Source organism: Podarcis muralis, chromosome 8 (genome assembly GCF_964188315.1).
Source record: "Podarcis muralis chromosome 8, rPodMur119.hap1.1, whole genome shotgun sequence".
NCBI classification, from domain to species: Eukaryota; Metazoa; Chordata; class Lepidosauria; order Squamata; family Lacertidae; genus Podarcis; species Podarcis muralis.
The window spans coordinates 87,606,730-87,622,713 of record NC_135662.1 but is presented as its reverse complement, the minus strand read 5'-3'; the positions used below and the strand labels follow the sequence as shown (position 1 = coordinate 87,622,713).

General features: G+C 46.9%; 1 protein-coding gene across 1 annotated transcript in view; it reads left to right on the top strand.

The window, feature by feature from the left end:
- Window positions 1-1,273: 1,273 nt before the first annotated feature.
- The window catches only part of CYSTM1 (cysteine rich transmembrane module containing 1), a 36,058-nt gene continuing 21,347 nt past the window's right edge, over window positions 1,274-15,984 (top strand). Inside the window, exons 1-2 of the mRNA XM_028738261.2 lie at window positions 1,274-1,433; window positions 14,626-14,879. Coding sequence (XP_028594094.1) covers window positions 14,645-14,879 — 235 coding nt within the window. The 5' untranslated portion in view covers window positions 1,274-1,433; window positions 14,626-14,644. The remainder of the gene's footprint in view (window positions 1,434-14,625; window positions 14,880-15,984) is intronic.

The following is a 15,984-nucleotide window of genomic DNA, read 5'->3' as shown; positions in this document are numbered from 1 at the left end:
TACACCTTCAACAGATAAATGGAATGAAATAAGAGTTTAGCTGTAAGCTAACTTGAGTCACTGTCAGGGAAAAAGGCAAGATGTGATGATGATGATGATGATGATGATGATGATGATGATGATAATTAATGGAAACTGTGAGAAGGATCAATAACACATCAGAGAGTAAATCTTATTGAACTCAGTTGGACTTAGTTCTGAGTAAAAATGCTCAGGATTGCAGTGTAAGGTTGCACAGTTACCTGGGAGTAAGCTCCATGGAATCCAGTGGGACTTACTTCTGAGTAGACATGTAAAGGCTTCCAGTGTAAGACTCCATTTACAACAAAGGAATCAACACTCCCTGTGTTTCTTAGGAAATGGCTGGCTGCTGAAGCACTGCAATTAAAGAATTTAAAACAGATTGGTGAGCTTTTCCTTTCAAAATTATAGGAAGGACGTCCTATGCCAGGGTGACTGTTTCCTTCATTTGGTGCAGGTATTTTATTTTCAGGTTAAATGGACTCTGTTTTTGCACCCTCACCCCTTTTAATTGTTCTCCAAGACGTGGAGGTGAGGAAAAAGGAAAAGTAGGGCATTCTGGAATCAAATCAGAAAGTGGGAAGGCTTCTGGAATTCCGGGACAATCCCTGGAAAATTGGGGGGGGGGGTCTGCATTGCGGGGAGTTGGACTAGATGACCCTCGGGATCCCTTCAAACTCAATAATGCAGTGGTCCTCAAAGGGAGAATGGCAGGAGAGGATGGCAAGTGTGGTGGGAAGGTTCAAGGACAATCCAAGAAACAGTTAAACATTTCAGGGTAGTATAGTATAAAAATATTTTTATCTGCAGCATATGGGTGAGAAGATGAACTTGCTTGCCTCAAATTCAACCTAATATAAATGAGATCACCCGGCAAAAGCAAGTTCACAAGCTTCATTGAGTTTGTATAACACCTAAGAGGCTTGATTATAGATATATTTTGGGAGTGATTCATGTTCTTATGTAGCTGCGTTGTTTTCTGCTTTCTGGCTGTCCCATGATCATGTTCTAATGCTGTGCTCTGAGTTATAAATCAAGCCCTGTACGAAGTCACTTCCTTTTGCTTTCCGATGTATTCCTTTGCAATGTATTGGCAAATCTGGCGCGGCGCGAGCGAGCAACTTTTCCTTCTGAAAGCGAGGACCAGAGCGACCAGTCCGCGCGCAGGGTTGCTCTCCTGCGCGTGCTCGCGGCGGCGGCGGCCGCGCGCCTGCCGTGACGCAGCAGCAGCCCCCGCCCTCCCGGGCGGTCGGGTGACTTGGCGGCGGCGCGCACAGGCTCTGCGGCTCTAGAGGCGCTGCTGCCCATCGCGCGCCCACTTGCCGTCGAGCGAAGCAGCAGCAGCAGCAGCAGCACCCGGAGTCGGCGAGGGCGAGGAGAGCGGGCGGCGGACGAGCCTTTGCGCGGGGCAGGTATGGCGTCGGCGGCGTCGGGGAGGCATGGGGGGGCGCGGCTGGCTGCTCTGCTCGGGGCGCGGCTCTTGGAGACCCTCGGCGTCGCTGGCCCTCGGACTCCCCGGGCGGGCGGGTGGGCGCTGGGGGCGGCGGCGGCGGAGCCTCCTCGAGGGCATCCGCGCTCCTCCGCCAAGCCGAGGGTTGGACGGGGCCGGCGGGCGCCGAGCGAGCCCTGCTCCGGGGCGCCTTTTCGGGAAGGTGGGCGGGTTTGGGGTGGCGCGCCTTGGCGCAGGCCCGCGACGGGGAGGCGGGCGCCGCCCCCTGCCCGAGCCAGGCGCCCCCAGGCGCGCCTCTCGCTCCTCGCCCCCGTTTCCCGGCAGGTGCATCTCCGGGCTCGGGGTCTCTTGGGCTCAGCCGGGCGATCCTAGCCCGCCCCCGCCTTTGTTCCTTAGGGGCTCAGGAGACGCTGGGAAAGGGGGGCGAGGCTATTCAAAGCAGGGGGGTCCCTGAAATGCAGCTCCTCGCCAGTGCTCGCCTTAAGCTGGGGGGTTTTAAAAGGGGCGGGTGGGGAGAAAATCTGTCCCCACATTATAGCTCTGCTGTGAAGCTCCCTGGGTCATCTTGGCCTGGTCAAGCCCTCTCAGTCCTCGTATGGGAGTTTGGGCTGAGAAGAGGAGGAGGAGGAGGACTTGGAAATCTATATGTTGCCCTGAGGTCTCTGGGTTGGAAAAAATGCATACAGTTTTATTCAAAGTAGACATCTGACTGCAGCATATTAATTGGTGTCTTGCTAACTTGGCAGTAGTAGGACGGTTTTTTTGTAGCAACAAATTAACATTTCAAGAATGTCTTAGAATCTACCTAGGGAAGTCCATGCTGATCCCGATTCACTATCATGATTATATTACCTGTCTGAAAGTATGAAGCTTGTTGCAAATCTGTAGCTATGTGGCCCATAGAATAGAGGCAGGTTCTTGTCTTAAAGGCCATTTTGCATTTGCTCCTGTCTCCATTCCTTTTGTTTATTTTTCCTCCCCACATGCTCTTGAAATTTATTTTATTTTATTTATATCCCACTTTCCTTCTGATGAGCTGAAGTGCACAGTTCTCCCTCACCCCATTTTATCCCTGTGAGGGAGGTGAGGCTGAGAGCTGGTCACCCAGTGAGGATTCAGAGCCTGGTCTCCCAGGCCCTAGGCTATCACTCTCACCACAGCAGCATGCTGGCTCTCTTTAGGCAGTTTCACATTAGCTTTGACGTCACATACAGTTTCTGATTGATCAAGATTGTCTGACACCTTCTTTCCCATTAACTCCTGAGTAAAGTTTCACTTCCTGAATTTTCACCTCGTAGGCAAAGGAAAACAATACCCTGCATACGTCATGGGCCATGTGGAAGATGCTCACTTGTTAAATAGAGTGTTTTAGCTGCTTCCATGATTTGCAGTAATTGTGTGAGTAATCTGTGAGTGCTCCAGTCCTGCCTCTCTTAACCCAGCTAAAGGTTTTTGTAGGCAGCTGCACTGAAACTTTTCCACTGTAATTGAGTCGAGATGCCCATTGCTGGTTTGCATGATCACATGCCACAGTTGTCACACTGTGAACCTTCCCCTTCTGAAGGTGCAGAGTGCTTCCTCTTCCCTTCCTTCCAGTTTCTCCAGTTCATTTCAAAAAGTTTGTGCAGGAGACATGACTTATTTCCAACATTTATTGCCGTTTCGCTTTCTGTCTTGCTTTTTAGCCGTTTCGCTTTCTGTCTGGTTCACAGTAAGATAAAACAATCAAATTACAGCAGTTAAATAACACATTTAAAACCACATGGAATATGAAATAAGGCCATGGATAAAAATAGTAAATTCGGCAATAGATAAAATAGAACGGGATAGAACAGCAGGAGCAAAATAAAGCAAACCTACTACTATCCATGGGAATGCTCAGAGAAATAGAAAGGTGTTCACTTGGTATTTATGCAGTGGCTGCTGGTGCAATTGAAACATGGGGGGTTTTTTCCACCTTGGGCACCAAAATGTGCCCTGGTGACTTTCAGGATTGGAGCAAAAGTGTATGAAAGCAATATAAGTGCAGTATGGCTAGAGCCCTAGTTGGGCCTTCAACCATCATGTGGGGGTGGGGAGTGTGTAGGGGCATTGAGGTAGGGAGTGTGCTAGACCTGCCTTCAAAGTCCCTTCCCACCCCACCTGCAATAGGAGGGTCTGGGGGAGGCTGCTAGGTGTGTTTAGACTCTTGCGCTGATAAGGCCAGTACATGAAGACTGAATTCATTTAGAATCCCCCTTTGCAAACCTTCCTGTTGAATGTGGGAAGGTCTCCTGGCACGGCTGCCCCAGCCCATGTTTCCTTTGAACTGCCTGAAGAAGGTTTGGTTGTTTCATAGTTTTATTTGGGTCCTCTTTCAGCTTACTCTTCAGAATCTCCTTAGCAATATGCTTATCTGCAGGTTGATAGCTGCTGAAATGACACAGAACCGAAGTCTGATCAGATTACCACTGTAAGCAAGTGAGGTCATCTTATTTTCAGGAGAACTCTGAATGACTAAGAAGTTTCCTGTTGTGCACAAAACTAACGTTTGAGGCCCAGTGTGGAGGCAATATGAAATGCTTCCTGGAAAAGTGCAAAGGATACTGAGTTTGGAAAGTTCAGCCTCGGGAAATACTGTAAGAAGAAAAAGAAACTTGGCTCACTTGAAAAAGGAAAATGGCTGAGTGTTCATGATGGATATAGTTCTGTCTTCATGGCATAAGACTTCAAATATTATTGTGTGTGCAGGGATTGAATGATGCTGCCACCTATTCAACATAATATTTAACACTAATGTTATTTGTGACTCTTGACTCTAATGGGCTTGAACAAATGACTTAGAACTTGCTTGCTGTAACCTGAATTCCATAGGCTTTGTGGAACCCGTCCAGAGGCACAGCCCGTCTAGTCCAGCAGTGCTGGGAGTATTACCTGGTAATGTGGGGAATAGGGCTGGGCAACGTCAGCTTTTCAACATTGCGATGTATCACCAGCCCAACATCGTGATCTGGCAGTAATACACTGCAGTGCTGAAACGGAAAGCGGAACAAGCTGTCTTGGCCATGAGCTGAGGTCAGCACAGCTTCTTCCTCCCACAGGACGCTGGGGTCAGAGGGAGCCAGCCGGGCTGTGGTAGCACAGAGTCCGTCAGGCTCTGTTTGCAAGGAGGCCTCCACCTTTGCTTGGCGGGGCAGGCAGAGAGAAAGAGGTAGCCTGCCCAGCACACACCCCATGCCAAGGTGGTGGCGGATGAGACAAGTGCATGTGGGCTTGCCTCAGCCGCCACTGCCTTGGCACAGATGGGGGGAAAGTCTAACTGAGCCCCCCCCCCCATCTCTGCTTTGCTTGAGCTGGAGGGAAGGGACTCTGTTAGACTTCTCCATTGAGGGGCAGGCAGCTGTGCACCCCTCAACAGAGGAATTTAAATGAGCTGCCTGCCCTGCTCGGCCAATGTAACTTGTTCTTCCCTCGCCGGTAGTGAGGTGTCAGTTTCACCCGGTGATATATTGCAAGTGAAATCGTCATTGCTCTTGAGTCCCTCTGCCTCCAGCACCTGGCTGCAGCTTGTTTCTGCTTCGGTGTGCTGGGCACTGGTGGCAGAGGGACGCAGTGGCAGCAATGTACTGCCGGGTGAAACTGCCATTGCAGTCTGGCCCTCGTACCAATGAACAGTATTGATACATCGCCCAGGCCTAGTTGTGAAGAGTGGTTTCAACCAGGCCTAGGCTGTGGTTTCAGATCCTGGATTATTCTTACTAATCAGAGTTTAAACAAACCATAGTTCCTAAATTCAGACATCACTGGGAACTGTTGTTGGCTACATTCCTTCATGGTTAACCTTCCAGGGACCTCCTGATGCTAGGGAAGATCTAATGTGAAAGCGACTTCAGCAATGGATGCTGCTCTTACTGTTGTACAGGAGGCTACACTGGGTATTGATATCTGCCTCTCTGTGCAGGCAAGCAAGCAGGCAGTACCACAGTGCAATGGCCTATTTTAGCCCTGCAAAAGCACTCAAGCAGGTCTGGTGAGGGGCATGGCCTGGTGTGGGTCCGGCAGGCTAGTAGACATGCTTAAGCTATGCACTGAAGGTTCCCATCCCTGGTCTAGGCATGTAATAAATGGCAGTGAATTGGAGAAGTCCTGTGTTGTGGTTTCCCCTTAGCTCTGGGTTAGACTCACTGCCTCTTTTCTCCTTAGAGCCTTTGTGAGGTTGGTTTCCCAACCAAGTTGACTTTCCCTCACAGCCGTTGATGTGTAATGGATGCCACAGGGGGATTAGGGTTTCACAGTGGTCAAAGGCCTCCAGACAGGTGGCCATCCAGGGCTTGCCCCAGTGCTTCCCCAGCAAGGTAACTGAGGACATTTCGGGCTTCCGCTCCCATCGTTGCTTACCACTGGCCATGCTGGCTGGGACTGGTGGGACTGGTACTCCAGAACATCTGGTGGACACCAGGCTGATCTCCGGTGGGTTAGGGATAGAGGTGAAAGCTATTTCCTGGTTCTGCTGAATCTCTCGGCAACTTTCGATACCATCAACCATGGTATCCTTCTGGACTGTCTAGGAGGGCTGGGAGTTGGGGACACTGTTATGCAGTGATTCCGCTCCTTCCTCCTGCGTCGTGCCCAAAAAGTAGTGGGGGGGTGAGTGCTTGGACCCCTGGGCGCTCACTTGTGGGGTGCCTCAGGGCTCCATCCTCTCCCTCTTCATATAGATGCTTTTTAACATCTATATGAAACCGCTGGGAGAGATCATCAGGGAGGCTGGGTTTTCACCAATATGCAGATGATACCCAGCTCTACCTGTCATTTAAATCAGAACCAGGAAGGCAGTAAATGGGGGTATCTGGATGCTTTTGGGGAGGGGGTGGATGGTGGTCAACAGATGGAGGTTGAATCCCAACACAGAAGTACAGTTTCTGGAGGACAGGGCGGGCAGGTGTGGGGGATTCTCTGGTTCTGAATGGGGTAACTGTGCCCCTGGGAGTCATTTTGGAATCGCAGCTGTCCATAGTGTCAGTAGGGGAGTCCTTGACTTATGACACACCCAACTCAAATCCCTCCCTCCCTCCAGAATATTCTGTTTAAATTCTTACAGGCCTGAACAGGTCAATTTCCTCTCTCTCCTCTGACCCCCATTTTCCTTGGGGGTGGGGGGCTTGTTTTCAAGCGAACTCTTAAGCTCCATGTCTCAATTGCCCTAGTTCTCTTTCTTTTCAACTCCTTTCTCTTCCCCACACCATAGAGGTAGGAAACACCTATAGAAAACATTGGACAAATCTAGGATTTTAGTTTTCCCATGATTGGGTAGCAGCAAGTCTCTTCCTTGCCTCCCTGAACACATAGATCGCAGCAGCGACGGTTGCTCCTATCTCTGACATCCCCTTGTATTAGGTAAGCCCTCAAGACTTTTCCTGTTGCACATTGATTCTGAAGTAACACGTCAGTGTGTGTAGCATTGTAGCCATTCCTCTTCTTTTTCTCCCTGTTTAGTTTCTGGCTGTTTTACACCTCTCTTGCTTCCTTTCCCATCTTTTGTGCTTCTCCTCTCTTGCCTCATTCCCATTCCTTCCCCTCCCACAGCCTGATCTTACGCATTGCTACTTGGAAGCAAGTCCTAGTAGGTGGGACTGGTACTCAAGGAAGTCTGCATGGCAGCAGTGTGGAGACTGGGGGGGGGGGGAGGGTCACACTTAATTTTATATTGATTGTGATTATCTTTCCACTTTGTCCTTTCATGGGGCTGCCTCTCCAATTTTCTTCTGTTAGAGCAGTGCTCTTGTCTTCCCTACAGAATAATAACAGGCACCTGGGATTCCTTGTGTTGTAGTTACCAAATGCCAAGAGAAAGGCACTTTGCATGTGCTTGGGTATAGACACGTCCTGCATGCCTCCCTCTTTCCCACTAATACTAGCAGGTGGTTAAAGGGAGCTCACAGGACACCACGCCTTGGAAGCTCAAGAGGAAAACTGAGCAGAAATTCATACTTTCTAATGGGAATGGGGAATGCTTGCCGTTGATAACTAATGGTGTGGGAAAGACAACCTGTCGCTGTTTAGAGGCACGACTTCTATTTTCGTTCCAGCGGTTCTCAACCTGTGGGTCCCCAGATGTTGTTGGCCTACAACTCCCATCATCCCTGAGCTCTGGCCTTGGTAGCTAGGCGTGATGGGAGTTGTAGTTCAGCAACACCTGGGGACCCACAGGTTGCGAAAGGCTGGAACTTTAGGCCATGCTCAGTGAGAATACCAGACACACCTGAGAAGGTAGCAGCAGGACGTAGCACAGCAGCCACCCAAAATAATTGCTGGCAACCAAGCCTAGTCACAGTTTGTCCAAAACTGTTTCTGCCAGGGGTTAGCAACTGGTCCAAATCAGGCCCTCAGAGGGATGCTTCCTAGACACCCCCCAAGTTAATGGTGAAATGTGGATGAATGGGGAAAAGGCACAGATGGAGTACAGCTGTGGATCTTGGCAGCTGGGAAATCTCACTGTGGTCGTGCTAGTGTCACCTGCCTGTGGAACGTCCTGTTGGAGGTTCTCCTTACTGAGTTCTCAGTAGCATTCTAAAACGCATCTCTTCACACAGGTTTTGGGTTTGTTTTTTTAAAGGTAAATTGCCTAGGATCTTAACCAGTGAAGGATGGTTTGAAAATATAATAAAGTATTGCTCTGGCAAAACTAGTCTTTTAGTTGAGGCAATACCTGAATACACAAACTACTGTTGTATAAAGCAGGGTGACTTAGTTTCAGTTCAAATTCAATGGGGCAGGCAAAGCTGGGATCCAGTGGCTGCTGAATTAAGTGGCAGCATCTTTCCACAGCACTAACGTCAGAAACAGAAAGAGTTCCTGTGAGGTTATTAGGGAAGGCATGGCTTGTGGAGAGCACATCTTCCTGGAATGTGTTTTGGTCAATGGAGATGCTACTCCCATAAATTGCTAAATATAATACGTGTGTAGGAGAGTCAGTGGTTGCGCTTAGGCTACTCAATTGCAACACGTTTTAAGGAAATAAAACACGGAGAGATAAAAGTAACTTGGCACGCCATAAGTATACTGTACAAGCATTTCTGTTCTTCAGCTTTTAATTTGATAAGGAAGGGAGGTAGAAATTTTACGTATGTGTAGAGAGCAGCCCTGATAATGGGCCAATCACAAAGCAGCAAATGCTCTGTACGTTTTATGACGTGCTTGTAGTGTTCACAGCAGGGTGGATAAAAATCAATGACTTTTAAAAAATATATATTTAAAAAATGGATTTTTAAAATTTATATTGGATTTTTACAATAAAATGCTTTTGGAGGAAAAATCTTTCTAAAGATAGTTTTCTATTTAAGTTACATTATAGTCCAAAGGCAATTCATCAGGAAATAAGGATTTGTTTTAAGTTTTTCATGTGTGCTAAAACTCAGTCTAAGTTTTTTTTTAAAAAAAACCATTTAACCACATCAGTTATCAAACATGGATGCATATGCTATAATGTTATTGTTTTAGTTAAATAAATTGATTAAATTGTTATTAAGAAAATGATTATTTTCCCCCTTCCAATAAAGTACAGCAGATACAGTTAACTTTTTAAACCTCACAATAATTTCATAATTACCTGTCTGTGTATTTCTAACAGTATAACCAAATCTGTAATTTTTGATATAACTGTAAAAACTACTTTGAAAATTTATTATTCCTGAAATTTTATTATTCCAAAAATGAAACCTTCATCTGGTTGTATATTAAGATTATACCAGCAAGAATGAGTCTTTCTGTAAAAAAAAATTATTTAAATCAAGTCTTACTGACTAGCAATTTAAATTGTGATTTAAATCGTGATTTAATTTGATTTGATTTAAATCTGCAGATGATTGATGTTTTCTAAAATGCAGCACTCCATCCTTGTGTTGTGGCTGGCCACATACTCTGTTTCTTCCTGTGCCTTTTCCTGCAGCTTCATCCCTATAGCTGACCATTAATGTTTCTGGAAGAGGGCCAAAATTTGTTTTTGCCAGGAACTCATTATTGCTCTCAAACTACTTCCCATTTAGCCACTCCCTTATTCAATGAGGACCATTTTAAAAGCTTGACTAGAGGTTTCAAAAACTAAAAGCTGTGTTCCTGGTCTTGTATCTGCCGGCAGTTCTCATGGTGTTGGACATATATTAGTTGCTGAAATTTCTGGAAGAAAATGTGCAATGCCTGAAGGACCGCCTACCTACCTGGACCTTGCAGTCATCTGAAGCCCTTCTTCCTGTGCCTCCTCCACGAGAGGCCCCGAGGGTGGCAACATGAGAATGGGCCTTTTCTGCGGTGGCTCCCCATTTGTAGAATAGTCTCCCTAGGGAGGTTTGCATGGCGAAAACATTCCTCTTCAACCAGGCCTTTGGCTGATTTGCAGTCTTTTAGATGTGTGGAGGAAGGTGGGGGTTATTGGTTGGTTTTGTTCTTGTTTTAATTATGTCTTGTGTGTTTTTATATTGTAGTTTTATGCTGTGAACTGCCCTGAAAGCTATGGATGAAGGGCAGAATACAAAATTAATAAATAATAATGCTATTAATAAAAGTAGCTCAAGGGTGAGTTGAGAAATAAATTCCCTTGTTCACATCTCATGCCAGTTGTGACCTCACTAGAGAGCCCTCAGGCAAGAGAAGAGAAAGCTCAGCTCATGAATATAGGAAGGTCTATCTATTGTCCATCTATTGTCCAAGCTGACTCTCCGTGGGGCTCCAGGGTTTCTGGCAGGGAGCTGTCTCAGCCCTACCTTGAGATGCCGGGAATTGACCATGCTCTTGTCCCTGAGCTACAGCCACCTGCTTCCAAGCTGACAAGAGATGGAACCAGGCAGCTTCTTGCCAAGATCTCCGTCTCCCTGTAACAGCCATGTAACATGGCCTGTGTAGCTTTCCTGCCCCAGCCAGTGAGGTAGAATGGAGAAATGGCCAAAATGCGCAACACACAACACCTTGGCACATTTTTGCAGTCTTCCTCAACATGGATGGGAGAAGGGGGAAATGCCACACTGGGGTGAGCTCCTGTTGATGGTTAATCAATCAGTCAACTTCAGTCTACTTGAACGCTCCCTGGCCTCTTGGCTACTGCAATTGTGATGTATTGGCTTGTTTTTAATAGCACATTGAAATGTCTTGTAGCGAATTGTTTCATTGTACATTGTCTTGGTATTGTTTTCATTAGGTGGTCTATCAATATTTTAAATAAATAGATAAATTTGATGCTGCAGCCCCATATAGAGTCTGTGACGAATGCTGCTCTTGGAAGTTCTTGTGAAATATTCCTGAAGAGTGTTCCTGTTTGAAAGGGGTCAGACTCCGTTATTATTTCTGTCGCTTTCAGCCAGGCTGCCTCTCTTGTCTATTCCTAATATTAATTTGTTACAGGGACCTCAGTACAAGTGGAGAGCAGCAGCATTCCTTTAATGTTGCGCCCCCTGTTTTGTTTTTGTGTAAGCCACAGCTCAGTTGGCCTGTCTGCTTTGTGGGGGATCAGGCTGCTTTTACACTGCTTTGGTGTTGGATGGATTAAAGCCTCTCTGCCTGGGAGGACGGAGCCATAATTTATTTGTGGCCGAGTGTGGCAATTGCTTCAGGTTCTGGGGCTTTTGAGAAAATCAGATTAGCAAAGTGTCACGGACACCAGCAGGAGGCATGTGGAAAAATCACCTCATACTGATGACTAGCTAAGCCAGGTTGACATGTAAATAAGCAGAGGAACCATGGATTGCACCTTGGGGGATGACACAAGCACATCCTCTCGAGATGTTGAACTGAAGAGTGTGTAAACAAAGCCACTGAGAAGGCCTCTTTTAGCACATAGAAGTGGGAGGCCAAAGCTCACTAGTGGAGAAGGCAGAAAAGCGGGCTCTGGGGACTCTTAGACAGTGATGGGGAGGAGGCCCTGGAGAACCATTCTTCTGTCTCTGATCTTCCACTTGACCTGTACCCTCCTGCAACTTGTTCTTTCAGGAGGTTGACCATGCCTTAGAAGGGGCAGTGGGCCAAGTGGCCTTTGAGACCCCTACAGTTATATCATGTCTAATAAGAAAGACAGGACCTCGAAAGCTACCTGCTCCCTTTTTTTCAATGGCAGTTACTTTTCTGGGAAGGCTGAAATGGCTCAGCGTAGTCAGGAAGCTGCCTTCTGCTAACTGCAGGGAGCCAGTCTCAGCGGCATGGGCTCCCGCTGTCCCTGTCAGCTGAGGGTGCCTGAAGACAGCGATTCCCTTAGGCTGTGTGGCCACTTTTGTGACATGCAGCAGGACAGACACGCCTGACTGCTTTGGATATAATCAGACTTAAAGATCACATAGTCACAAGAGTGACGTGGATACACAGGGCTGCAGGCTGGGTTACTAAAGGGATCTACTGCGTTCTGGGCTGGTGTGGGCCTGGTATCTGTTGTTCAGAAACTGGGAGCCAACCTTGTCCGGCCCTGTCTGTCCTTGGATCATTAGCTCTCCTCAACAGCTGATTAGCATCTGGGAGGGTAAACAGGTTTGTTGTGTTAAGGCTAATCAGGAACAAAACTGGTTCAAGGCAACTGTTTTATCTAGAGAGGTGAAAAAAGATGTAGAAAAAACAGTTTTTTAAAAAAAAAGCAGCCACTGAGGGGTGCAGAATGGTTGGGGGGGGGGGCTGAAGATGCCCTCCTTACAGGGGTCTGGTGGCACATTTTCTAAGTGCAGAAGCACATTTTGACAGCCCTCATAGCTGGAATCCAAAATATGAAGGCAGATATGTTGATCCGCTATGTAGCTATATAATAAATACCCCCCCCAAAAAAAAAACCCCACCAGCTTTACATAGCATAATTGCCTTTTGATCAGGGTCATCTGGTGGCAATAGAATAGTGAGTAGCAGAGGTGATCTAGTGGCCAGCCTTTGGGGATTTTTTGGGGGGGAGATTGGGGGGGGGATTCCCCATCCCTGATCAGACATGTGTTGTCACTGCAGTCCTGCACATACTGTTGAGGGAGGGGGCGCCACTGAACTTAGTGGTGCTTGCTTCTGACCACATCACTTCAGCTTGTAAATATATCAGCCAGCTGAAATGCAGCCTTTATCTTTCAAAACTAGAAGTGCAAACAATCAAAACAAAGGTTTTATCTGCTAGCGTGAAGCAGCAACCCTGCCATCAGAAAAAAGCAGCTTCTGCTTAAACATTTTCCTCCTGTGCTCATCTGCCATACACAGAAATACTAAAAACTGCTTGCCTGCTTTTGCCTTAAGAGCCTCTTGATCTTGAGGTTTGCACTGCATGCAGCACAAACAGTCACGCCCAGCCCTGGATCTCTTATCAAAGTCCAGTTCCAAATCCATGCAGCTCAGCTCAGTGTTTGCTCAAAAGCGATATCCACATAGTCCAGGCACACAGTGACCGCTTGCAGTGCTGCGTTAAGAGAGGGCGCAGAGCCCTTGCAGGAGCAGGGAAGAAGCAGCTTTCCAGGAGGCCTCCTGGCCCCTGTGCATGATGCCATTCATCTTAGGGGAGTAGATCTGGCCAGCCAGATGGTGCCCTGGGGAGTTGCAGTCCGACAGGCATGAACCAGGACGCGCTGCACTCTCTTCTCTGCTTTATGACTTGACAGGCGAGAGGGGGAGGGAGGGTCCTGGGCTGAGAATGACAGTCAACTGAAGGCTGGATTAAGTTATAATGCTTCCCATTTTGTAACTCAAGTTTTCTGAGCAGGCAGGAATATCCTAACTTTGCTGTAATGGAAAAATGCTGGTTCATGTAACGAAAGAGATGGCTTATACAACCTTGGAACATAGTCCACCAGTGCTGCAGAATTTTGTTGCTTAGAGACAAGACACCGATTTCTGCTTGTTTTCTGGTAGGGATGCTGCCGTGTACAATTAGTTGAAAGCATTTTGTTTGTTTGTGGGCTGGTCATGTGGGGGTGGAGGCCTGGAATGTAAATAGTGCTTATTTGCTTACCTGCATTCCTGTGCATAAATATATTTAAAGCAATTCCCCTTGATCAAAAAGCTGAGTTTAGTCCTAAGCAAACATGCGAAGGATCATGCCCAAGTGTTCAGAAATGTTCACAAGCAAGGGCTGTTAGCCACCAGGCAAAATAGTGTTTCTCCATGAGATGAAATGTAAATGCTTGTGCTGACAGTTTAGTTATTCATAATTTGCAAACTGAACATATTGCAGAGCTTGGAGGCTTTCAAATAGTATGCAGTCATCTTCACAGCTGTGTGGACAATCCTGGTAAGATTCAGGGTAGCAGATCAGGCATAGGCAAACTCTGCCCTCCAGATGTTTTGGGACAACAATTCCCATCATCCCTGACCACTGGTCCTGTTAGCTAGGGATGATGGGAGTTGTAGTCCCAAAACATCTCAAGGGCCTTTGCCTGTTCTGGATCCTTGCTGATCTCTGCATTCACTAGAAAAACATAAGAAGTATTTGACTTATTTATATTAGGGGGGACATATCTTCCCATGTCCATGATGTGTATATGTATATTTGTATAAAGATGTATACTTGTTGATTTAATTATGTGTAGCTTTGGGTTGCTGCTTTGAAATTGAACTGGAATATTTCCTGAAAGAGTACTAGCATTTAGATCTAATGGCTCCTGGAGTCGGGCATAGTTTGGGCTGTGTAAGTTTTGTGCTTTATCATAATACTCAAAATCATGTGCTTGACAAAACTTAATTCTGTGACTTCTGTGTATCAGCAAAACAGCAGTATTTACTTTCTGCAAAGTCATGGAAGGGTTGCAGAATTCTGTGGAAAGCATTCATGCACTACATCTGATCGCTGGACACATGAGTCCTTGTCAGTCATGGTCTGAATATTTTCTGAACCCTGTTTGTACAACCTTAGTGGGTAGGAATTTGCTCTAATTTAAAAAGAAAAGCAGACACCCTCAGCATGCCTTCTTCTGTGTGCATAACCCTGGGCATCAATCATGCATTGATGTTGTGTGTCTCTCTAGACATTTTCATGCCTAAGCCACAGCTCTGCTTGGGCAGATGTACTGTGTAAAGCCTATGACTGACTAGACTGACTTAGAGACCCTTATGGTAGGAGATCAGTTTGTGAGGGACATCACGATTAAGTATTTTGTATACAAAAGTTGCTGTTGAAATGGCTGGTGGTAACGCATGTTCCTTGTGTAAGTCAAAGTAAAATCTGTCTCTGTCCTTAGGAAACACTTGGCATTCTACATGAACTACGAAAACCCTCCGCCATATCCTGGCCCGGGCCCAACTGCCCCATACCCACCTTACACCCATCAACCAGGTGGACCACCTGTTCCTGGTCCCTACCCTGGCTATGCACCAGAGCCCGCAGGGCCATATCCAGTAGGACAGCCAGGCTACCAAGGCTACCCAGCCTATGGATGGCAGAATGCTCCTCCACCTCCAGGACCAGTCTATGCAGATGGACCTAAGAATACAGGTAATATTGTCTGCTGTACGCATGGAGCTGCGCTGCTTCATGCTTTTTCATGAAGGTTTCCCCCTTCTGTTACAAATCTGAAACAATGTGTATGTATGTTCCAGTCCTCTGAATAAGGGGGCTTGGTAACAACGTGAACTTGGGAGGAGGGTACTTATAATATTCCAGGTGCTCTGCTCCATCTTGTTTGTTCTTTTGAAAGAGGAAGAGATTTCTGTTATGGTTCTCCATATTGGAGGCCACTGGCTTCCCTCTGCCTGTAGTTGCACCTCTGGCTTTCTTGGTAAAATGTGTGACTTTCTGACCGTAGGAATTTGCTATCCTTCTGTAAATTAAGTTCCAGCCCCTTTTTTCGACACCTATTTTAATGGTTGTTACCTGTCCTGGACTGGCAGGTACTGTCTTGAGATACTGTAGCATCTTCCTGTTTTCTTCAGGCCCTGTGGCAATAGGTCACTGCAGAGAATGCTAAAGAGCAAACGCATTGGCGTTTGCACAGTAGCAGCCTACTCCACGTTCCATGGGTGTTTTTGAGGATGGGCTGGGATTCTTTGCTTTAAAACAAACCCAGATTTAGTGGCTATTAAATTATAGAAGATAAGGCAGTTAAATATATGAAGGTTAGGCAACTTTTAAAATTAGTTCATGTGACTTGCAAATGCTACACAAGTCTTTCCTGAAACAATGGAGGCTGCGTAATATTGGGACTTCCAGGGTTGTGTCATCCGTCAGCTGAGGGTGTTTTGCATATAGAGGGAAATAGTCACTCTCCTGTGTGAAATCCCAGGTAGCCATTACTGTCACTTCATGTGTCAGGCTTGAAGAAAAGGCTCCTCCTTCTCTGGGGGGGGGGTGTCCTTGGGGCTCCTTCCTAGGCCTGTTCTCCACATTGTCTCTTCTCTGATGAGCTGAGGACGCCCAGTGCTACCTCTCTAACCCAGACACTCCTGCTGTTCCTCTCTCATCATGCATTACCTTGACTTCTGCAACCTTCTCCGCTGGCTTCCTGTGTCCCCACCTAGATCTTTTCACACCTATCTCAAACTCTGCTGGCAAAGCTGTTGACTTTTTCTGGACTCTGTCTCCATGGAACCCTTTCATTCAC